This window comes from Dinoponera quadriceps, unplaced genomic scaffold (genome assembly GCF_001313825.1).
Source record: "Dinoponera quadriceps isolate SergipeBrazil2010 unplaced genomic scaffold, ASM131382v1 scaffold1872, whole genome shotgun sequence".
NCBI lineage: Eukaryota > Metazoa > Arthropoda > Insecta > Hymenoptera > Formicidae > Dinoponera > Dinoponera quadriceps.
This window is the reverse complement of record NW_014555944.1, coordinates 601,421-626,109: the sequence shown is the minus strand read 5'-3', so window position 1 is coordinate 626,109 and position 24,689 is coordinate 601,421. Positions and strand designations below refer to the sequence as shown.

The 24,689-nt window shown below is 52.1% G+C and overlaps 1 protein-coding gene across 3 annotated transcripts in view; it reads left to right on the top strand.

The window, feature by feature from the left end:
• LOC106745960 (runt-related transcription factor 1-like) overlaps window positions 1–22,824 on the top strand; it is a 108,000-nt gene extending 85,176 nt beyond the window's left edge. The window contains exons 2-7 of one of the 3 annotated variants that reach the window (XM_014622031.1): window positions 5,830–6,575; window positions 7,390–7,620; window positions 12,171–12,284; window positions 16,368–16,562; window positions 19,392–19,682; window positions 21,126–22,824. In XM_014622031.1, coding sequence (XP_014477517.1) covers window positions 6,263–6,575; window positions 7,390–7,620; window positions 12,171–12,284; window positions 16,368–16,562; window positions 19,392–19,682; window positions 21,126–21,472 — 1,491 coding nt within the window. In that variant the 5' untranslated portion in view covers window positions 5,830–6,262 and the 3' untranslated portion in view covers window positions 21,473–22,824. Of the gene's footprint in view, window positions 1–5,829; window positions 6,576–7,389; window positions 7,621–12,170; window positions 12,297–16,367; window positions 16,563–19,391; window positions 19,683–21,125 lie in introns of all 3 variants that reach the window. The other 2 variants (XM_014622034.1, XM_014622032.1) reach the window with 2 other exon arrangements.
• Window positions 22,825–24,689: the final 1,865 nt, after the last annotated feature.

Here is a 24,689-nt window from a genome sequence, read left to right as displayed (position 1 = left end):
CGGCGTGGCGCGGAACTCTGTGCGCGCGGCCATAATAATAATTTTTACAAGCCCGCGTGTAATCAAGGCTGCGCGTTACACATGTTCCGTCCGCGGGTACCCCCTACCCACGGCACGTACGATCCCCCTCGGCGGCGTCGTAGGGGTGGTCGTGGCACGTGGTAGGGTCGGCTACTCGCGAGAGGGAGCGCAGAGGAGAAACGGGGAAGGGAGAGCGTTCGGGTTGCAAGTGGGGTGGCTCGTGGATGGCGAGGAGAGGAGACGAGAGACCGACGGCGGGACCGAGACGGAACACGTTCGGGGTGCGAGTGGGAACGGGGGTTGCTAGAGCAGGACGGTTAGAAGAGGGGCCGCGAGAAGCGGCGGGAGGGCGGAGGAGGCGGTGTAGTATTCACGCGGCACGGTTGCTGGTGCTGGCTGCTGTTGTTGCTGCTTCTGCTGGCGCCCCGGTCCGCCGTTCTTCGTGTATTGTTGTCCAATCGAGCGTACCGACGAACCGGTTTCCAAGCCGGACCACGCGCGCACCAATATCCTCGGCATAGCACGAGCTTTTTTTGGGCGGGCGGTCATTGAACAACGGGATGTTATTGGTCGATCGCCGTGACACATGCTCGCGTGCGCTGGGATCGGAGATATCCGGTGAATGCTGTTTATATCGTTGCTGATTTCACCGACGATCCGACAGCCGCGATCGTAACAGACATCGATCGTCCTGTAATCTGCATCGATCGGCAATCGTAGATCCTCAGGTGGTGTACCTGCTGTTATCGTTGTCTGTCGTCGTCGTCGGCGCCTCGGGGATCGGCGGGATCGACACGAGAGGCGCGATCCTCGCTTCAGCAACATTCGTTCTGACATATGGTGGTGCATCGGATTGTTTTACTCGATGTGCTCCATTCGATTACTCTTCCGGTTGTCGTATTCGATAGTGTGTGTGTGTCGAAATGAACATAACGATAACCACAGTCTTTCTATATAATTGTAGCGCACGGCCGCTCGATCGAGTCTATAATAATTCTTCGCAATATCCGCGCGATAATTGCTCGTTTTCGCTGCCACGTGTTCGTGCCTAGATTCGAAGATCGGCGTGGTCGGGCAGTGTCATCATCGATTGATTGTGGTCTCCTGTAAAACCCATCAAGCCTTGATGGGATTGTCACGTGTTGGTGGGACGTTTGTGAACTCGAGAGTCATCGTGGAGCGAAGAGTGTCGTGCTGGAATTGACTAGGCAGGACCCACGATGAACGATGGTTCTTTCGATCGATCGCAATCCGCGCCGAAAGAATGCATTCGATTTGCGAGAAGAGCGGATTTTTCATTTCGGATTGCCAAAGAGTAAGTGAGTATCCAGCGACCTCCGGTTTGGAATGACTTTACGAATTCTTAAGTCTTCCGATAGCGAGGGAAGTTTTTGTCAGGAATACTATGTAAAATGTAATTCCATCAAATGAAGATTACACTTGATTTCGCACACAAGAGCATTATGTCACGAGATGCTCGTGCGCGATTTCGTTTCATAATAAATTCTCATTCAGTTAATTTGTTATTATGTACACAAACAGTCCACTGCGAACAGTACACGCATAGGCGAATAGACACGTGCATATTTTATTTCCCGAACATGAGACATTAGCAACTCGCGGTAACAATTATATCGGTAGCGTGGCTCATTAATTAACGTCGTTCAACGCACCGCTATATCCAGTCGTATATCCTGTAACGACACGGTTGTATCTCTATGAATAGAAACACGCGTGGGACAATTGATCGACTCTTTCGGTGTGCTAGTAAAATAATGAAGCATCAGCGAATGCAGTATTAATTTCTCGAAATTCGTCGACACGATCCACGACCGTGGTTCGCGCGTTAAAAAATTCTCTCTTCTTTTTTTTTCACGAAGTGATCGGCTCAGCGATTAATACAAAACTGTGCGCCAGATGAAAAGGTATTGGAACAATTCGATAAAACCGATAAAACTATCAAGAAAATTCATAAAAAGTTACATCTGCCGATGTTACGGTCGCGCAATTGCCGAAGAAGGCGTCGCAGACGCCTCGTCGAGGCGATCGGTCGCGACTCTTTCGCAAAACGTGGGACGAGATCGAGCGAAGAAAGGCCGGTACGCCGTGGAGTGCCGGCGTACCTGACTCATCGCCGGGCCCGGCAGTTGATCGGAGCGTGACGAGCGGTAATTGAATGTAGGTATGGCATTTGCATTGACAAGCTCCAACAGAGATAATTCGAATCTCGTCGAACGCAACGGTCCACACGGGCGTTAGGTCGTTTGTCAATACGACGGCGGCCGTCCAGTTTCCACGTTTCCAGCGGTATCGCTGTTTGTCACCGTCTCGTCGGCGATCGTTCGCCGCTGAATACCGGCGCATACTTCTGCCGGCCGAGGGCGCGTTTCGTTCCGTTCCGCGAGCCACGCCGCGCTGTTAAACGTCACCACCGGCAAACCGGTCGAATAATATTACGCCGGTGTCACCCCTAAATTATTGTCCGTCTCTGTTCCTCACTCTCTCTTTCCGCGTCGCGCGGAAATGGTATATTTCAGAAGGCAAGTTATCGCGAAAGTGTACCCACGCTTGTGCCCGATCGAAATTTCAGCTGTATCGATAAAAATTCTTTCGGTGGGAAGTTTCGCGGCGGAAAAATACGAGTGAAATCTGCCCACTCTCCGGTATTTTCAAACAGAAATGGGGGGAAAAAAAATATCGCGTCTCCTCCGGTTGAAAAGAGGGGAGCGTTGAGACGTCGCTTCGACGCGCGTGAGCGCGATGGACCGATGCGAAAAAATCTCCTCAAATTTGTTGATTTTATACAACTGGCTCCGCACATATTCGTAGAACCTCGAGTGTTTGCCTGCAGGTCCGCGACCGGTTGGATATCGTCAGGATATATTCGCGCAGGAAATGGGTAGTTCCATTGTTTGCACATTCGTACAAACAGTGCAACTGCGAGGATGCGCCGGGACCTCTGTTTGATTTTCGAAAGTGAAGCTTCATTGTACGAGATACCGGACGCGCGAGTGTTCCGATGCATATGAAACAACGATGCGTTTCGAGGAAAAAACGCAGATGTCGGCCGGCAGGAGCGATCGATTCGGCGAACGTTGAAATGCCGATAACTGAAATCGCGCGAGCGCGATATTTTCGCCAAGTTTAACGGCCACACGCCGTTGTCGGATGCCGGAAGTTCCGCTCGCGCGCCCGAATCCGAACAATACGTTTGACGTCATTAATTCCGTGCGAACTTTTGCTCGGCTGGCCTATCGGAAAGCATCGAGGTGTTGCAAGGCGGCGGATTGCGAGTTACGCACGCGAAGGAAAGGAAAAAAGTGCACGCGCGCGCGTACGTTGCGCGAACGAGCGAGCGAGCGGTCGGTCGGAGGAAACCGATCAAATCGGGGTTCGATAAATCGATCGAAGTCCCGGCTCCCCACCGATGTCCGGCACACGCTAGCCATGCTGCAAAAGGGTCGAGGGGAAAGAGAGAACGAGAGTGCCGCAGAGAAAGAGCGAGGACGTCGCGAGAGGGAGACGTCGGGCCCGGTGGGAGATAAAGCGATAAAGAGCAGTGTGCGCGCGAGAGAAAGAGGTTACGAGAAGCGGAATGAGGGACGGAAAGAGAAAGAGAGAGAGAGAGAGAGAAAGGCTGTGCGAGAGGGAGACGAAGTGAGCGAGCGTGGGAGGGAGCGAGAGAGACTGCCAGGATAGGGAAGGAAGGGTGGAAGGAGTGGGGTGGCACAGGGGTGTGAGAGAGGAACCAGGAAAGGGGAAAGGGATGCTGCGTGTGTTGGCATGGACCAGTGCGTCAACGGCTGTTGCCTCACACGAACCGCCGAAATTATAGTTAGTGACCCCCCCAACGGATACTGCGAAATACATTCTCGACTGCCGTCGCTGTGAGCGAGACGGAACTGCCACTTTCCTACCTCTCGCGGGCAACGAAGATGATCCGGGGGCGCCGCTAACGAGCCGCCGAAGGGGTCCTTTGGGATCATCTAAGGGGAACCTGTCGTAGATAATCCGCCGGGCTCGACCGGGAGATCTCGCCGAGGCACGTATCGAGAGGCGGGATCGGTCGATTCTACCGTTAGCTCGTTCGAGTGAAGTGCACGAGGATGATGACGATGCAGGGCTGGTGAACATTCGTTCTCTTCGATCGGGCCAAGTGCGTGATCATGCAGGAGTTCAGTGTCGAGCGACGACGTACGTGATATCGTGTGATTCTCTCGGTAATCGAGAGCGCGAGTGAACGAAGATTTCGGAAAAGAGGATACCCTCGTCGTCGAGTTTAGTAGAAAAGCGGCCTCTGGAAAACTTCGGTTTCTCAGCGTCGATCGCTCTGAGGTACTCATTCAGGACGTTGGACGTTCGGCGGGGATTTTCGGCGGCTGATGCCTCCCAGTCTTTTCCTCGTAGTCAAAGCACACTTTCGTCGAATTTTCATCGGGGAATTCTATGGAACCTTTCATTTTCCTGAGTTCTGTCGATCGCCTCGAACGTTTCTACAGATCACGTCGCATTGCGCTGAACTGTTCGCGCGATTCCCCGCGGGACTTGCGCGGAATTTGCGAAATAACGCGGGCTTGTATCGCAATTCCGCCGGAAGACGGTAAACAGAACGAGTTTCGTAAGAGATTTGAATGCGAAGTTAAGCGAGAATCTTAGCCGACGTCGTGGGAAACGTTCTTACAGGACGCTCTCGATCGCCGATTATTTTCCCCGGCGCGCCGCCGGATGAATTACTTTTGTAATAGGAGAAATATCGAACTCTCGTGGCGGTTGCCTTCCGCCGCGGTGTTTCGAATAATGCGCGACAACGCGATATGCCCGACTACATACACGCTTCAATCGAAGCAATCGATTGTCATTTACACGCCAAATATAATTAGCACGATAAAATCGCGACGGGAGAGGGAACGAACGTTGCCCTACGAGACTGTATTCGCGCGGAGACGAGAATACGAACGACGCGAATTAATAGGACGGTAATTATTCGCGATTTTGCCGGTGAGCGCGGTGGTCGGCTTGCAAACAGACCGTGCTCGTGAGCTTCATCTCGACCTTGATCACACGATCACCTCCGTCTCATTATCATTACCGACATTGGCCGGCGCGCGGCTCTCGGAGATCACGAGACCGTCATTGACAGGAGGCAACGTGGTAACGTAGCCACGTGCAGTTTGACACGCGGTCGTACGTGCGTAGGGGTTGGGCATTCGTGTGGGGGGTGCCTACCGGCGGGCGTTCTTTTTCCCCTATTTTTTCCGTCCCCACCATCGTGCCAGTCTGCCCCTCCTGGAACCACCTGGATCCGGCGTGTCAGCCCCGGTGACGTGCGCAAAAATTACTGAATGAACGGTGACGTCACGAACCAGCCGCGTGAAAAGTGTGCGAGTCGTTCCTGTCCGTGTCAACCGTTTTCACCCCCTTTCGTTTCCCTTCGCGCGTTACCCGCGCTCAGCCGCCCCCGCCCGCTTCCCGTGTCCGTCACCGGAGTGTCGTCGCGAGGGTTGAAGGCAATTCGGTTAAAGGGGCTTCAGTCGCGAGATCACGGCGAGTAGAAGATTCTGTTAAACGGATTAAGGGCGATACCGTTGATCAGCGACGGCCGCGAGGCCGTGGCGGGGAGACTTTGCTTCGTCAGAGCAATCCCTCGATTTTTCGACACTCCGATATCTCGATAATCCTTCCATGTTATACCACGGACTTAATTAATAAGTCACGCGTGAACGTATAATCGTAGAAATACGTGAATTTTTCATCAACCTGGCTCAAAAGATGCGTCGTTGACGGAAAGTCGGTTTTATTTTGTTTCAGATAGCTGCGATGCGATGTAACCACGATATTAGGAGCTGAAATTTAGGAAAATAGCGGAAGGAAATTCGAGAAGATACTATGCCGAACGTCATGAGCTCTACCGATGTTAAGAGCAGGGGAATAAGTAGCTGGCCGTCGGCGAACTCGCACGACGATGCATGACTCTATGAGAGTTCCCGAAGAGAATCCTCCGCTCGAGTCGTACGTTCGTCTCACCGATAACGTCGAGAAAGAAAGCGACTGAGATTAACGACTCGCACATCAGCCGTTCTTGTTTCGGAATTCGGAAAAAGGACCTGCAGCTATACGAAGGATGTCAGGCCGTTGAGCCTGGTCTCGGAAGCTACGTGCTCTCAAAAGATGTTCCCAAGACTCCGTTGGCTCAGCGGGTGAACCGAATGGAAGGATGTTTCATCCGGCGTTCTGACTGCCTATGGATATATTCGGCCGTTGCAACGGCGGCGGCAGCGGAAGCACGGTAGCCGGAAGCGGTGCCGGCCCGGTGAGGACGTCCAGCAACGAGTCCGCTGGTACTGCTGGTGGCACGTCGAGCGGTACCAGCGAGAGCGGTAGCGCGAGCGGCAGGATGCAGTTGACAGGAGCCTCGGCTCCTGGGGCGGCCGCCTCGCCGGAGTCGGGCGTCTCTCCGTTGACCGACGCCTACACCAAGATGACCAGCGACATCCTCGCCGAGAGAACTCTGGGCGACTTCGTCAGCGAGCATCCCGGCGAGCTGGTCAGAACAGGTAATGTTGTTTCAGAAAGTCAAGATCAAACCTCGATAGGCATATTGACGTTCGAACATTGTTCTTCTCTGATCACGGTGGTTTCCGAGCTCGAGTTTGATCAGGATGGATTTGAAGACGCGTTTCTTTTACGATGTACGATATTACACGGAAAGGATGGTAGATTTAAGTAAATGATTATTCTCATTTTTTTTGGCAAATTTCTACTTCGATAAATCAATATCACTTGATTCAGGTAAAAATATTTGCTAAAGAACATTGGAATGATTATTTACTTGAATGTAATACTTCTTCTTTTCTGTGTATATATGCAGTATATGCTTTATGCACTGAGAGAAATTTTACTTGTTTTCACCCTCAACTCATAGGGGAAACCGGGACTGAGTGACTAAAGGGATGAATTGGCTGATCGATTATTTCTGCTATTTTCTAACAACTTACAGAATCGAGCAAGCGAGATTTCTAAAATGTCAGAGATGAATATGAAATTCCTACTTGCTCGATTGTGCAACCTGAAAACAAGAAATAATCAATTAGCCATTTTACCTTTTTAGCAAATTAGTCCCGGTCTTCTCTATCCTTTTTATGAATTTAACTACAAAAATAATAGCAGTAATATGCATGTAAGATTGTTATCACTGATACTATAGTAATTTTATAGTAATACTTATTATAAAATTGACGCTTTTAACTATAGTTCTTTTACTGTAATGATCATAGTTACAAATACAAAATATTTTCCTCTCAGTGTGTGAATCGCACATTAGCGATGTAGTATCTCGTATATAACGGAAGACGGGGATCTTGTGCTCAGGGTCGCCGCACTTGGTCTGCACCGTCCTGCCTGCGCACTGGAGGTCCAACAAGACTCTCCCGGTAGCATTCAAGGTCGTTGCTCTCGGCGAAGTGGGCGACGGCACCTTGGTGACCGTTCGCGCCGGTAACGATGAGAATTGCTGCGCCGAGCTCAGAAATTCGACGGCTCTGATGAAGAATCAGGTCGCCAAGTTCAACGACTTGAGGTTCGTCGGCCGAAGCGGTAGAGGTAAGCCCTCGCTCTCACGTTATTGCATCCGCCGGTTGAGGGTTTCGTTATCCTGGAGGGTTCGGAATCTCCCGTTCGCCGATTGGGCGAAGCTCGCCGTGATGAACGAGAAGATGAAGGGCCAGGTGTCGGACGCGACGTTTCCTTGCTCCACTTTCCTCGCCATTCATAAAACTCCGAAGTTCTCCCTGATCCTCGCCGAGCGTGTCGCCCTTCGCGTTTTACGCCGGAAGAAAATGCCGAGGAGGGGCGAGGCGACGGTGAAGAAACCCCCTCGAAGAAATCGCGCATAGTAAGGGTAGGTCGCGGACGTCTTGAGACAACCCCCGTTTTTCCTCGGCCCGTCGTGGAAAAGTCTCGTCTCCGGCGCGAGTTCTCGGGGGTTGGCTCTTGGCGCGGGCGGGCAGAGGTGGATCCGAGAAGACGCCTTGGGGTGGGTAATGGCTTTTATTTGTCCGCACCGCCGTGCGACCTTCTCCTCTCTCTCTCTCTCTCTTTCACCGCTCCTTTGCCGCCGCCCGGCCTCTCGCGTCGGCGAAAGGGCGAAACGACGAGGGACGAGTGCGACGGAGCGTCGCTCCAAGGAGCACCGCCGACGCCCGAGAAGCACCCAGCAGGGGTGGGTGATATTAATTGAGGTTTCAGTTGAGTTTTAATTAACGTTATTAGAGCCGGTATTTCGTCTAACTGTGTCTTTTGAACTCCCGCCACTTCTGGATTAACGCAATACTTAAGGTAGTTGCCGTCCGACCCACTTCTAATGACATCAATAAAGTTGTTTGACTTACTTGACAACTCGTTGCGAACGGTTGTGCGTGAGGCAATTTTTGAAATCGACCGTCGGTGTTGACGTGCGCGAGAAACGATTGGCAGAAATCGTGACGACGACAGAGTTCTTAGAGACGCACCGTTATTGTTATATTTTCGATCGTGTCGGTAAAGGCGAGGCTAATCGCACGCGAATCAGGATACTCGCAAATTCCCCAGCTAAGAGACGGGGGGAAACTCTCTTCCCCGGGGTTCACGGGAACGCGTCAGTCATTTGTCTGGGATTAGCTCTCAATTGTTTTCGCCGAGCGCGGAATTAACATAAGCTAGGATGAAGAATGTAAGAGAAGTGTCTCTCTCTCGTCAGGATTCCTAACGGCTCCCCGGATCCTTGAATATTCCCTGGGAACCGATGTGCCCGAACTCCCGCGAATTCTTAATGATCCTCTCGTTTGTCGAGCGTGGAAATATTCGCACGTACGGAACCTCCGTGAGAGAAGGATTTTGTCCTTCCGATTCGCAGGAAGATTAGAAATTCCCTTCAGCTGCTGTCTCTCTCTTTTTTATGCTCATTCTCTCTCTTCCGCCTCGCGCGTCTAATTAATCCTTGTGCGACAGGAAAACATAGGAAAACAATTACACACGTTTAAAATATATTCTAAATCTCTCGAAGTTACGCATCCGTGCGATCGACAGAAACAAGACATCTCTCGGAGTTACCGTCTCGATAAATTTAAGGGTTCGTTAAGCGCGCCGCGCCGACACCGTGCTTTTGTCTTCGCCTAAAACCGCTTTTAGCCCGGACAAGGTTGAGCGTACTGCCACGATAGTCGAGAGCTTTGCAATATCGATGATAAGCCGTAACCCCCTTCCCGCACGTTCGACCGTAATGCCTGCTCCATCACTGCAAAGTCTACCCCGAAGGTACCGGATTGTTCCCTTCGGCCCTAAGCCCTTTAACGAGATAGATCATTTGCGCGCTTATAGTTCCGACCCGTAGCAGCCGGGTATCCTTCGACTTTGCTGCCGCGAATAAACCTTCGCGGGAACGTCGCCGATCTTACCAAGTTGCTTTTCTAGAACGCCACTCCTTCCGAAACCTATTAATCATTGTCCTTGTAATATACAACAGCAACAAGAACGGGGGGAGGGAGGGAATGAAAGCGACTTTCGGCGGCGGGTAAACGCTCGGACTGGAAGTTTCGCGAGTCACCGTTGACGAGCGGAGATCATTCGCGCGGATTCGCGTGAAATAACATTTAAAGCGGCGCGCTGAACGCGACTCCACCGAGGATAAAACCTCACAATCGCCGCGGAAAGATTTACGCGCGCGTGTATAAACAGGCGCGCGATGATTAAAATTGATGGCACGTGCCGGCACAATTCGCCGGGTTTGGTGTGTGTGTGTGTGTGTGCGCGGCCGCACGCAATAAAAATCCACGGAACACATCGAAGCGACACGCGTTCGCTCGCGAGATGTTAATTTATCGTCCGTAACGCACGAGGCTCGTTTCAGCCTCGGCGGAAAGAAAAACGGGCAGTCGCTCACGATGACGGTGGCAGTTCCTGACCGTAATCAATTCGTTATCAGGCTGCAATTGCGCATTTGCGTTTCGTTCGGGGAAAATTGAAATTAATTAATTGGCCCGACAGCGCGTAGCCGACAACGCCGTACAATGCCGGGACACGTGTATGCACGCGTAGTTGTTCCACACGCTCGCAGAGAGACGACGACCGTGCTGCTAACGAGCATAATCAGCGGAATGGTTACGAGAGAGCGTCCCGACTTCCCGTCCGTTTTTCCCGATGAATTCGACGACGATATACCGCTCTTCAAGAAGACTCGAAAAATGATCACCCGACCGATATCAGCCGCATAGAGAAACTCATTTCGTGCCTCGCGTCACGAATCGATTCCCCGAGAACAAGCCCACTTAGCCGATTCCGCGTTANCGCGTTATCGTAGCGGGGCGGGGGGGGGGTAAGAAAGACCGGATCGGAAACAAAGTGGCGCCGGGGGCTTGTTCGGGCGGGTTAACAAGGCGAGCGTTTAAAAGATACGTAAGGGTGGCGGACGACCTTTAATGGCCGTACGGCGACTGGCACCGAGGGTGATACCCGTGTACCTACGCGTACCTACCTAACTGGAAGCATCGACTCCGTCGGTGGAGGTGAAAAGGTTGGACGGTTGGCTGGCTGGCAGGGCTCGACTGAGGATGGCGTGACTCGCAGCCAAACCGAGGGGGAATCCCCGCTGGAAAACGAAAAGCTCGCGTGGCGAACCGCCGTGTGGCCACGCTCGACACTCGCCATTATTTCTCCGGTGCTCGCCCGTCCGCCTTTCTCGGCTGCGCGCACTCCTTTTTTCCCTGGCATCGATCATCTTACGTCACACCGCGGCGGAACTTTTTCCCGTCTCTCTATCGACGCCCCGTGTCTCGGCGGAGGTGGTAGTCTCCAGGTCGAAGGTTGAGCTCCGCGCGGCGATCGATTATCGCGGCTCCGCCGCGGAAAACGTATCTAATGGGTCCGATAGAAAAATACGGTAATGGCCGGGGCTCCTCGAAAGGGTAACGCGAGCGTTGTAACGCATTAGCGGGAAGGAACTCGTTTAGGGGCGAATATAAATAACGTAATGTGTTATCTTTCATTTTGCAAACTGGCGGCGGGTAAAAGCGCACTACCTTGCAGCATTATCGTATCTAATTTCAAGAAAACACGCCTCGAAGTACATTTATTGCGCAAGAGAGTGCGCGATATGTGGGTTAGTAAGATGATCATTATATTCCCGTCGCGGACGCGGCGAGACGGAGAGAGAAAGAGAATATCATCGCCCCGTCGACGACGCGTCGTCTAACAAATAAAATTCGCGACGGGGGAGAAAAAACGCTTTCGTCGGCCGGACGAAACGGGGCGGCGTGCGCGTTGATGGACGAGAGCGAGCGGGCGAGCGAGAGAAAGAGAGGAAAGGGGTGGGTGAAAATTGCGGTGAACCTCCGCGCGCGCAACGTTATCACGCGCGCAATTTTTGCACCGGCGACTTTTCGCGCGGCACGCTTTCGCGCGCTTTATCGCGTGCTTGCGCGGCCGAATCGATCGCGCCGCCGGCGGCGAGTTTTCGCCGCGGAGTTTCGGCGCTTAAACCTCGCGGGATGAAATTGCGGTGTACCGTTGCACGCGTCTCGTCCGCCTGTCCGTTCGTTCGCTCCTCCGCCTATCCGCTCGCTTTTTCCACGACATTATTTCGCGCGTAACCGAGGCTTTTTAGCATCACGCGATCTCCGCCACCCCCTCCGTCGCCCAACCCTCCTCGAACGGCCACCCTGTTCCCTTAACTCGGCCGCGCTGGCTGGCCACCGTCACCGTCGACGACGCCCTCGATACATTACCGACGTGTAATTCGGTTACCGCGGAGTTTCGCCCGGCTAACCGCGTTTGCGAACTTTCGACGCCAGCTGAATAGGCGCGTCCACGGATCGACGCGTCGCGGGACGGGAGCCGACGCTAAAAACGTCCCCGGCCGTGCGCATCGTCCTCCTCGTTTTTGGAAATCTAATTCCCCGTCGCTCCCCAAATAGTATGCGATCACGCGGGGGCCTCGAAACGATCCAAAAAAAAAACTGCGCGTGCGGTGAGGACGATAGGTGTGTTCCGCTAGCGTTATAAATGAGCGAAAATAACGAAAGAAAAGAGCGATGCGACGAAAAGCGGTTAAAGCGGTATCGCGGATAACAACACGTCGCGATCGTCGTGACGCGCAAGTCGTCTGGTTTGTGTTGCAGGCAAGAGCTTCACCTTAACGATAACGGTGTCGACTACGCCGCCTCAAGTCGCCACCTACAGCAAGGCCATCAAGGTGACGGTGGATGGGCCGCGCGAACCGCGATCCAAGACCAGTGAGTATCACTGTAAGCATTGCTATTCTTATACATATTTATTACATCTTATTATTGTTACTATTATTAGTCGATAAGAGAGGAGGAGAGTAGCGGCTGCTTCTCCGACGCCTCACCGAACTCACGGCCGCCTCGCTGGCTCCGTGCTTTCGCTTCGAACGGTCGCGCGCGATTCCTCGAGATTCCGGACGGTAACGGCCGCGTTGCGGAAATTCGGCCTGGGGGCGCACATACGCGCTCTCTCGCGCGTAACACACGAACGGCTACCGGGGAATCTCCCGAAACGATCGTAATGCCTAACGAACGAGCGGCATGGCACCGGAGGCAGTAAAAGCCGCAAGTTCGAAATGGCCCGAGCGTGCGGCTTCGCGCTGGTCGGCCGTTACCTCCGAGGCTAAGTTTCGCGCAATTGCCATTATTTATAACCGCGGGGGCACCGGGCGCCATAACATTGACAAAGAGCTGCGGGCGTTGCCCGAGCGGAGAGGTGTATCGCGGCGCTTTAGCCAAAACGCAGGCGACGCCTACAAACTTCGCGGATATCCGGCCGCGAGAGAACTCCTCCGCGAGCTACTGCCGCCGAGACATACAATTACCGGGGAGAATCCCCGTTATTTCGGTAGGTCGCGCGCAGTAGTCGGGCTCGTCGACGTTGTCTTCCACGGGGCGGGAAGGGGACAAAGCGTGTCTCTCGCTCCCTCCCTCTCTCTTTCTCTTTCTCATTCCCCGTTTGTTACATAAGCTACCGCGTAACGTATTGTACGCCCCCGAAAATTTAGTCCCAGGCGCACCAATTTGCGGCGTCGCGCGCGCGACGGACGTGCGATTTTCTTCAGTCTCGCAGTCCAAAGTTGGACACTCGACGACGGCGAAACATATTCGATCTCGGTTCTGCGGCGGGGAAGTTTCTCCGGAGGGGGGTCTCCTCTTCTTTTTTTTTTTCCTTCTTTGTTCTGAAAAAGTCGATCGCGCACTGCGTTTAAACCCACCGAGAGATATTCGCGCGCCGCATCGCAATGCACGATGAATCTCGCCGCGGCATTGGATCTTAGGACGCTAATACGCGTAATAGAGAGCCCGTGTCGTCCCTGAAGGCGCACCAAAAATATCCGATAGCTTTAATATATCGAGGCGGTCCCTGGGTGGCACGGCATAAGTTTGGTACCTTGGGAAATTGCGACCACATCCGCCGGCTTGGCCGCATCTGCGGACCACCCACGAAACTTCCGTCATAAATCCAAAATATGAAAACGCGAAATTTCGGTGTACCGCTCGGAGACGCGCATCCAAGCAAAACACTGCGTGACATTTCGGAGGAGTAATTCCTCTCGCGATATTAATGTTATTAATTAATCGTCAGCTCGCGCGAGGATGGTGTGACATTTTTTCCACCGTCTCTCGTTGTACGAATCGCCGATGAAGATCGTGCGTTTCCTCCTCTCGGCTGTCAATTTTAGTCAAGCCGAAGTTGAGATTTACATTCCTCCTCGTCTAAAAACACGTCACGTCGAGAACTTTTTCGGGTGAGCGAGCGAATGAACGAGAGAGAGAGGGAGAGGGAAAGAGAGAAGAAGGAGAAAAAGAAGAAAGAAAAACGGATATAAAATTTTAGGGATCGTTAGGGTAACGCACAAAACGTAGGAAGTAAGCATTCGTCAAGTCGGCGCTTTGAGTCTTCTATGAAAACAAACCGTTCGCTAGATCGGGGCAATGGCGCGACAAATTCAAGGGTGGCGGCGCGAGATGAAAGGGCCTCTTGGGTGGTCCTTGTGCGCTTCTTTCGGGCGCCTGACCCCCCGCGTGTCTTTATCTCAGCCTTCAACGTGGACTTTGAGGATCGTCTATTACGTTTTCACGCGCCATGCGCGTTTACTTCTGTATTCTTCCGCGTCGAGATCGTTTTTAAAAGCGCCGGGGGAACAGCCGGCTGCGCACTTTCCTTCGGTAACGTGTTTTAATTAGCAGTTTCACGGTGTCTCACGCGCCGGGAGTGTCTCTCGTGTTGTCGACCCTTTGACGAACGGACGAACGTGCGTTCGGAAGCGGTCCCTTCTACAAATCGCGCTTTTCTGCATCGGGCGATCGACGCGAGAGAACGAACGAATGAATCTTACGTAAGGCAACGCCGGTCGAATACCTCCGGAGGGTTGTAATTAATTAAACAAGCAATTCATTACACATTCTACCCTCGTCTGGTAGCCGAAGGTGGCCGTTGCCGCTGCCGCGGAAAGGTTGCGGGGCCAAGGAAATTGATTGAGGGAAGTTTAGCCCGGGCTACGGGATGCTGCTCGCGAAGACTCTCTCGCCCGTTCGACGCCGGCTCGGTCCCGGAAGGTTCGCGAACATCTTCGACAAACGAAACGCGGTCCTCGGCGACCCCGGGAAGATCGAAAACGGATGCGGCGCCGCCATCCAGCGCGCGCGTCGAGAGGAGCCGATTTCAGGACGCGGGTTGAGTGGTAGTAGAGCGAGGGTGCAGGAGGGAAGTAGAGAGAGAGAGAGAGAGGAAGCGGGGTTGGCGACGGAACGAAATGAGGATCTGTCGTTGCCAGCTGCTAACTCTCGAGAAATTCCCTGGCAGTCACGGCGCGTAAAGAGGGTGTCCAATGAAATCGATAGCCGCGACTTGCCGGGGACTTACGACTTCGTCCAATCGCCAAGCGCGCGCCTCGTACTCCGCGAAAGAATAAATCAGAAAATGCCGGCGTGCGATGGTTGGAGTGGCCGAATCCAGCCGGTAACGGATCGACGAGGTGTATCGTCTCGCAGAGCGGGACACTTTGCGGAAAATGCTGGTCGGGAACGCCAAGTTAGTCTCGCGAGAAATCGGTCAACGGGGTAACGCTGACTCGCGAGAGAGACAGTCGGGAGCGGTTTCGGACGAGCCAACGATCGTCCGCGCGCATCCATTCGGAGGGTCGCACGGGTGCTCACCGCCTAATGAAATACTGGGAAGAACGGTACGCCGGGCTCAAAGGGTTAGGGTGGCGTGATAAATTCGCGGGTCGAGCGGCATAATTTATTAAATCTATCAGGCCGCCGCACTCTCGTCGGAAGACTGTCTCGAAACAAATCCTCGGGTTTCGAACGCGCGCCGATCGCGTGCTCCCTGCTCGGAGGCACCGGGGCCACCCCCGAGAAGCGACTTGAGCCCGCGGCGAAATGTGATTCATCCTCTCTAGCTCGCTCGCGAAATAAAAGGCGTCCCACCTAAGAAACCCGTACGACCCATCGAATTTTCTTCCGAGCTCCTCCCGGGCTCTGCGGCGTGCTCGAATCGCCGGTCGTTTAACAGGATCTCGTTAGTCTCGGTACCCGTCGGTATTCCGCCGTCGCGCCCCCATTGTGTCCCCGGATCGAGCGTACCCTATTCAGCAAACCGGCGGGAATTTCGGGTTGCCGAGTTAGAATTAGGGCTTCGATTGGATTATCAGGACGGTGGGAGAGTCCACCGTCTCTCCCTTCCCGCCCTGCGTCGCGACCCTCCGTCGGTCTCTCTGGCCTCCGGTGCCTTCCACGTTCGGATCGTTGCCTTTAGGGGAAGGGAACGCACGTAGTAGCGCTGTCCGTGCGGCGACCTCTAGCCGGGGGACAGCCTGGATAGGACGTCCGCCTGTTGGGACGTCTTTAATTGGGTTGGCGACACCGTCGCAGGGAAATAAAATATATCGGTGCCTCTCTCGTGTCTCTCCCTCGTTCGTCCCCTCCGGCTACCGAAGGGACGGTGTTCGGTTCCGGTATCGTTCCGTTTGTCGTTTCGATAGATAAAAGATGCGGCTTACGCGGCAATTGTGTGTGTCGGGGATGAAAACGAGAAAAGGAACCAGCAAAAAGAAAGGAAGAGAAAGAGAGAGAGATGAATGCGTACGGTGTAGTATTTTCACCCGTTTGCGACATCGTGTAGAACCCGCAGCGCGCTGTCGCGAGACTCGGACGGATTCGACTCGTGATTTATGCGTGAATAAAACGCTCGACGCTGCCCCGCTCGCTTTCGCGTGGTGATCGGAGGAGAATGACGATAAATGAAACGCACGATTGATGTCGCACCGGAGGTCCAGTGGGCAGGCGCACGGTTGATCGCAGTGCTGTCTCTTTTAGGGCAGCAACAACAATTTCACGCCTTCGCATTCGCCTCGCAACGGGGCGGCCCGTTCTTCGCCTCGCCCTTGGTGGATCCGTTGCAACCTCTGCCGAATCCGTTGCAACCGCTACCGAATCCGCTGCAGCCGAGGGATCCGTTGTCTTCCTTCAGACACGCGATGCCTGGCAATTGTCAGAGTAAGTAACCGAACGGACTCCCCCCTCCGCATGATCGTAATCCTCGCAAATCGCGCTCGCACGACTTTGAGCACCCCGCCCGACCGCTTGCTCTGTGCATGTGTGTTTTTCTCTCCGCAGCCGGTCATTCGATGAATTTGCAGTGGCAATCGGCGGCAGAAGGGTTGCGACGCTTTTCAACATTCGACGTGTTTTGGAAAAACCGTTCGATCATTCCGGAGATTTCTCGTTTATTTCGAGGTTGAAACGTACATTTTTCGATATACCATTTGCGTATCTTGAAGATTTGGAATATCTAAGGAAGTGAAAAATGAGATACGTTAAATTGTGACTCGTACAAAATATTTGTCATATTTTTATTTATTTGTTTCATGCACTTACCGAAATGCTTCCCTTTGATATACATAATTAAAATCATTTGGGAGAAGAAACATACGTATAAATAATATTATAAAAGAACGTATAAAAGAAATCAGAAGTTTTTTTTATAATGACAGTTTTAAATGACAAAATAAAAGTCTACTATTAAAATGATTCGCAAACAAACATGATCTATTGATTGGTTCAGATTTATAAAATCTACGGTGTAATTTAACATAAAAAAGTGAATATCTTCTAAAAGACATAAAGGACGTATTTAATGTGAGTGTCTCTAATAATTCAGAACTATCAACCAGACCTTTCAGAATTTTAATTGAAATAAAAGGCCTATTGGCGTTTATCACTCATTCAAATTTAACAGATCTAGCTTTTGTTTAATGAAAGTTCATAATTATGACATATAAGAAGCAAAAGTTTGCCTAGAATAAGAAAAACTGACTTTTCTGAGAAGTCGGTTTCAAACGCGCTCAAGAAGGATTAGAGAACGGTGTACCCTCTGATACGGATTTTCTTCATATTGCGACGTTATTTCGCTCGCGTAGTCTCTCGCCAGTAGTTATGAAATTTAAATAATTTTTGTCATCGAGTGGATGGCTTCCGCCGAGTTCGGGAATATTTCCAACCAGACGCTACCGGTCTGAGTACAGAAGCACAGCTTTTGGGTAGGCTCGGTAGCTAGCTTCTCGGCTTCAGAGGCGGAAACCGCAAGCCTGTTCAAAGCTAGATTAAATATTATATTAAAGGGGTTGCCACGGAAGCGCGTCCCAGTCGGTTGGCTCCCTGTTTTGGGGGCGCAGCTTCACCTTCCCTCCGCGTTCATAACGTGGATTCGCGAGTTTGCGCGCAAAGTGCGTTGTCAGCGTAATTTCGAGAAAATGTTGCCCGCTGAATTTTATTAAAAAGAAGGAAAAGGAGGGAGAATAAAATGAAAAAAAAAAAGGGGGAACAAGTCTTCGATCGTTGATTAATATTGCACTGCTGATCGGGGCGCGATCAAAAGCCTGATAGCCGCGCGACGATTCGTGCGCGCGTACGATACTTGCACGATAAAATTTTCAATACTTTTCTCGGGTGTGTATCGATAAACGGTTCTGGCAGCGCGTGCAAGAAGAGACGAGGAAAAAAAAGCTTAAACAATAATTCGAGATCAGCCGTTTTAATGAGTTACCTCAGACGCGAGGGCGGACTGCTCCGCTGCTAAATTTCCCGATAAAATACGAAGCACGCCGAATATTTCCTTTATTAGCTTTTTTCCCTCATCGAGCATCCCGTCGTCCGATAATACGCGTACGCGACCGTATTATTCTCCTACTATACATGCTTGACGCTGGGCGGTTTCCATTTCGAGAGACACTCCGCGCGGTTATACTTTTCCTCTTTAATAAAATCGCGAAAGTTCGAGCCGCGCGGCATTGCGATTCATTATTTCCCCTCGCACATTTCAATATACGAGCGCGCGTTTCGCGCCGAGCGAAGTAAGACGTTCGCTCGAGGATTGCTCGCTGGAAGCTTCTACGTGGCTCTCATGCGAGACGGAGCGAGAGTGAGAGGAGAGACGAAATAAACTCGCTTCAGGATTCAATCCGGTATTCGAATCCCGCGGCGGTCCTGGAATACTTCGGACGGACTCGCGCAACTTTCGGCGATTTTCCGTAAAAAGGGAGGCTTCTCTTCGGACCGCAAGGAATCCGGTGGTGCCGAAGGACGTGAAAGCACCCCGGCGGGTAGCAGTATTTAGGGTTAGCTCTCGTGACGACGGTCCGGTGGCGCTCGCCGAGGCGAGCTTGGTTATTTGAGTTGGCCCCAGCTACGCGGGGGGATGACCAACCCTTTGATCTCGATGTACCCCTCCATCCGTCCCCCTCCGCCGCCCATCCGCCCGCGTCCCTCTCGCGGGCCGAGCTCTCGTCCTTTCTGCATTCAAGCCCCGTGACTCATTGGAAAATCTATCGGGGATGCTGCCTATACCCCGCAAAAATACATCCGCCAAGGGGCGAGCGCTGGACCGCCGCCACCGCCGATGCATCTCGCCAAGTGATTCGAATTGGCATATAATCCGGCAGAAATTTCCCCCGTCTCGCCTTTTCCCTCGCTCCTTCTCCCGTTGTTGTATTCGTCCGATCGCACGGCAGAGAAATATTATTTATCTTTTTCGCCGACGCGACGCCGCCGTCCGTCGCCGTTCCCGATGTGGATGTTATCGATGTTTTTATATTAGCGTGCTTTGTGTTATTTATACGCTGTATATACGAACCTGCTAATTGTTCTTTCGTTCGTCGATCGCTTTCCCGACGCGACCCGCCGCTGCCGGCTTCTTCCTCCATTCGCACTCGCTCAAACCACCGTCATCGTCCGTCCGCAAAACCCTCTTTCGTCGATTCCTCATCCCCGTGCTTGTCGCGCTGAGCCGCGGGAAAAGGAGACGTGCAAACGGCAGGATTTCTTTAGATATGTCCCAGTTCGGCCTGACAGCGAGCAATTCTTGGGGGTACGGCAGCACGGCCGGCTACGCCGGTTACCTTCCGGGTCCCCTGTCGTCGTGCGCCGCACAGGCGTCGTTTCCACCCCCGCCGCCACCTCCTCCGCCACCTCCGCCGTCGTCCACGTTGGCGTCCTTCGCCGGCACGGCCTCCATGAGCACACCGACGGCACCGGACTCGACGGCGGGCTCGACCGTCACATCCGGCACCGGAACGGGCTCCACGCCGCAGCAGGACGCCTTCTCCGCGGTCTCCTCTCGTAAGTCCAGCACGATCGTCGTCCTCCAGTCTCGCTGTGGCGCGCAGAAACCAACCATGGGGTTATCGCTCACTCGAACTTCCACTCGCTCTAATCGTCCCGTTAATCGCGCGAAAGCGCGAGCTGCTAATCACTACGCGTTCGCGGAGTATCACGCTCGGGATTCTTGTCGGGACTGCGGACCGTCGGAGAAATAGATGAATTGGTCGGGGCAGGTTCGCCGAGCGTTTCGTTTATGTTTTCTTCGGAATATAGGAGGAACGTTTAGGTTTCGAAAGAAACATATTGAGATTCCGTTTTCACTGTTCCGCGATTGCGAAGTGTTCCTTCTAGAACGTACATTGAAAAAAATGTCGGTATTTGTAACTATAATCGCATAAATGAAAGAATTGTAATCAGGAGAACCAATTTTTTTAGTATGTTATAGGGTTGGTGATAATAATTTTACATACATATACTTTTTTTATATTAAGGATCCACAATTGAGCCAGTCACAAGGCTATTTTACAATATAGTTTTAAAAGAAGTGAATTGACAATGGGGAAGTTTGACTGCAAGGATCAGTTTTACAGCACAGTTTTACGAGATTTCCATTGCGCCGGGAAAAGAAAATATACTCATTAAATTATAACACAACAATGAGAGAAGTTATAGTTATTTTTGGTCCCAACCATAACCTTTTTATAGTTTGAGCTACAAAAATAGTGATAACAACATGCATGTAAGATTATTATCACTAACACTATAGTAACACTTACTAGAAAATTGGTTTTCCTGACTGTAATTCTTTCACTATGATGATCATAGTCACAATTATCAAATATATTAAGTACGTTTATGCATATTGTTATTACATCGAAAATTATCGTTGAATTAACTGGAAAGTAGGCAACCAAACGCGTTTTGGTTGAAAGAAATAGGATTTCTGGTTATAAAAACGAATATTATTAGCTCTTATAATCGAAAATTCTATCTCCTCCAACCGGAACGCGTTTGGTTGTCCACTTCCTGGTTAATTCATCTATAATTTTCTATCACAGTTACACAGTTCTATCACAGCGTACAGTTTTTCGAGTTAAAAGCAGAAGAAGATACAGTTGCGGCCGAAAGTGACTATAAATTTCGCAGGATTTCTCTCAGTGTAGTCACTTTTCCTATATTTCGAACAAGACACCTCGCGATTCCTTTTCTTTTTCACCATCTTCCTCTCGTAATAAATACACGAACGAAAGTCGTCGAACTCGCTCCAGTGATATTGATTTCTCTTATCAGTCTTATTAGTCTCTGCAATCGCTAGAATATGGGCCTCATGGTTGGAGAGGTCACAGGTCGGCAGGATCGATGGCAAAGTCACGGCTCTCGCGAGCGAGGACACACGCGTAGTTCGTCATTAGCTAGTCGGCAGCGGACTGAACGTAGCGTCTCTTACGCCGAATGTCACAGTTGTGCCGGACACCACGACGCCGGGCCAATCCGATCCGTTGGACCCGCTGAGCAGCCTCATGTCCGGCAGTTCCAGCCAGTCCAGGTACCAGGACTACGTGTCGCCCCGATCGCTCTCCACCGACTCCAGCACGACCGAGAGCCCGGTGCATGAGGAGCAGGGCTTTGGGCAGAATTACGGCAACTACTTCCCGACGCCGGGCGTGCTGCCCAGCATCCTCTACTCCCAGCTGTACGGGAATCAGTTCCAGAATTCGGAGAGCGCGGAACAAAGGGCCGTCGCGGACAGTTGCAGCGTCAGGCAAGAGGAGGTCAGACCGGACAACAACGTCTGGAGACCGTACTGAGGAGCGGAAGCGCGCGTTCACTTGCCGGATGAGTCGGCCGTCGAGCGGTTGAACCACTCGCTCGGCCGTCTCTCCGTCGGTCTTCCGCGGGGAAGAGCGCGAATGGAGGGTCGCGCGGATCGCTCTCTTCAGGGTATCGCTCGCCGGGTGTCGTCGTGGTTCTCCCCGCGAGGACCGTCGTGGACTGTGTCGATTCTTCGAGGACAAACTAGCACTATATTAGTGGGCATTAATAACTCCGCGCTCGATCCGCGTGAAGAACTCGCGGCGAGTCCGTTCGTCGAGAAGCACACGCTCTCCCGGGAAGCTCCGGAAGGGGTTTCGCAATTCTTCTTTCACCGGTTGTGTCTCGCGCCAACGAATCCTTAGATGAGTGAATGGGCGAGGAGGAGTTGTAATTAAGTGAGAACGGATTCCGTGTGCGTATATGAAAGAGAGAGAGAGAGAGAGAGAGAGAGAGAACGAAAGAAAAGAGCGAGTGTGGATGTGTGAAAGTGATTATGACGACGATGACAAGGACGACGACGGTGACGACGATAACGACGATAATAATAACGATATCGACGGGATGTATATACGTGTACATAGCTAGATCATTGTCGTTTCATCGAATCATTATCCGTCGGCGTTTCAAACGACGCGACGCGCTAATTTATTTCATCGATTACGTTTTCATAGTATAATTGCGACCGAGTGCTGCGGGATCGTGCAATATCGTCGAGGCTGATGTGGACGGTCAGCTTCATTTCTCTGTACATACACACGGTATATCTGGCACGGTGGCGCGTTCAGTTTCCCTTCGACCCGTTCGCGTTTCCCCCCAAACAACAGCAGCAGCAAGAACTTTCGGACAGAAGAAATCCGGCTCCGCGCTTTTGGCGAGATATTCGCAGCCGACCTTCGATTATCTCGGGGAATCGCCTGATTCGCGAAAGGCTGTCACGTGCGGTCACGTTCGGGTGAAGCCGGCGATAAAATCGAATGGGATTTGATTCGTACGCGCGCGTGTGCGCGTGCGAGGAGAGAAAAAGTCTCCTCCCGCGTGAAAACCGTGTCGGGGAGCGCGTGGGCGACGAAAAGCTCGCGAGTATTCAACGAACGAACGAACGAACGAACGAACGAACGAACGTGTGGTCGTACCGGCATCGAAGACCTTACATCGAAATTACCGCGAAAGAAACGAAAGCTCGTGAAGCGACTCGCGAAATGATTTTCGCGGGAAGCACCGCGCCGCGCCGGCGAGGCTTATCCGTTTTTGTAAGCCGGCGACGAGCACCCTGCGTTTCCGAAGAATGATTTCCGATATACATATCTACCGACCTATTGTTATCGTAGTTTTTGACCGAGTCGAAGTAAAAGTGTATTTCAAAATATGATCCATGTGACTTCTCTTCAATCATCCCACGCCGTGCGTCCCCCGCCGATCCGTTTATCCTGGAACTTCGCACGATTCAGAAGTCACATCCTTTGCGTGTATCTTGGGATTACATTCTTTGTTCTTCTTTTTTTTGGCCCCCCTCCCCCTTTTTTTTTATTATAGAACACCTTACTTTCCGTTGTCTAACACTCGCATTTTCTATCGTCTTCTGTTTTTCTGTTTCCTTTTAGCGCCTTATTTTTCGGACCTCCGTTGCTCCTTGCTCCCTCGAAGTCGTCTTCGCTCAGATTATTATCATCTCGGAGGACTGGCGGCGGGATCTACATAACACAGGTAGGGAAACGAATCTCTACAAGGGTCTCGGTAACGCGCCGAGGGTTCTAAAGGATTCTCACTGACGGAAGTGCGTATATGCAAATTTGCAAAAGATTTAATTAAACCTGGTCTCGTGAGGGGAATTCGCGTCTGCCTCGCAGCCAAGTGGTACGTATATGTACGTACATGATGAAGGCGCGTTTCACATCCAGTACGCCGAGTTAAGTTTATCACCGTGAATTACGTATCTTGGCATTATGGCGACCTACTTTTGAGGACGCGCTTTCAAATTTGCAAATGCCAATATCAATTATACAATAAGCGGCTCCGCGAATTCAGACGTTACTAAGGCGCGTGTGACGTTATGACTGCGTTCTTCTTCGGCTGTTCACGCGCTGTAAGCGTCATTCTATCACTATTGTGATGCACGTCTTACGCCAAAAGAAGGTGGAATGATGCTTAACGCGGTCTAAGTTGTCTACAACCTTGTCTACGACCTTGCTTTAAGACGTAAGCGGTAAACAAATTGACCAATCATATCTCGTTTATTGAAAAAACAAAATAATCGATCGTGGTTGGTCAATTTGTCTACGACTTACGCTTTAAAGCAAAGTTGAAGCGAATCGCGATCCTCGGCAGAGATCCGCGCTATCTCTCGCCGGGAACCTCCGACGATCATTACGCACGCGAGCTGGTCGGGGGTGCGAAGGGCCGACTTGAAAAATCGCCGAAGGAGCAACGCGCGCACTCCCGCCCGGGAGGGTTTGACACGGAATTACGAAGTGGTCCGTTTAAAGCGGCGTACTTTTCTCATTCGATAACCGAGCCACCGCACCGGCTAGTGTTTATCGCTGTTGCACAGGGCAGAGGACGACCTGATGGACACACGGTGGTTCGTCGGGAGGGTCGGGGGCGGCGCGACTCGTCGTTTATACGCGGTGCCGGCATAATGGAGTAGAGTGGAGTAGAGCACGGATAATGGAGTATGAAGAATAGCGTGCGGTGAATGTCGGGATAGTCCCTCTCGCCCTTCCGCCCCCCCCCCTCCGCGCGCGCGACAACTCTCGTCCGCCGTCTCTCCCTCTCCGTCGCTCTACTGAGGGCTGGCAAACTGGACACGGCTCGTTGGCTCGAGCAGTTGGCCATACCAATTTATCGTCCCCGCAGCCATGCCGCGTTACCGATTCCCGCGCTAAATCCACGATTTTGTCGGCGTTGCTCTCCGACTGGCCGCACTCGTCTCTCCGTTTCGATTCTCCTCCCCCCCCTCCGATTTTTTTGCCTCTCATCCTCCTGCAAACCGGCCCTCCTCGAGAGAGGCGACGACGACGGCGGCGACGCGCGATACATCGTTTCTCGAACAAAGAGCAACGGGGGCCGAGTGGGCGGCAGATCTCTAATGTCGAACGCTTTTGTCGCAACATGCAACTCCGCGCACTTCCTGCTTAATGAAGAACAATAATTATTCGCTGTAATGTAATTTACGGCGCGGTCTGGCCTGGCCTCTCGCCGGACAAAAGAAGA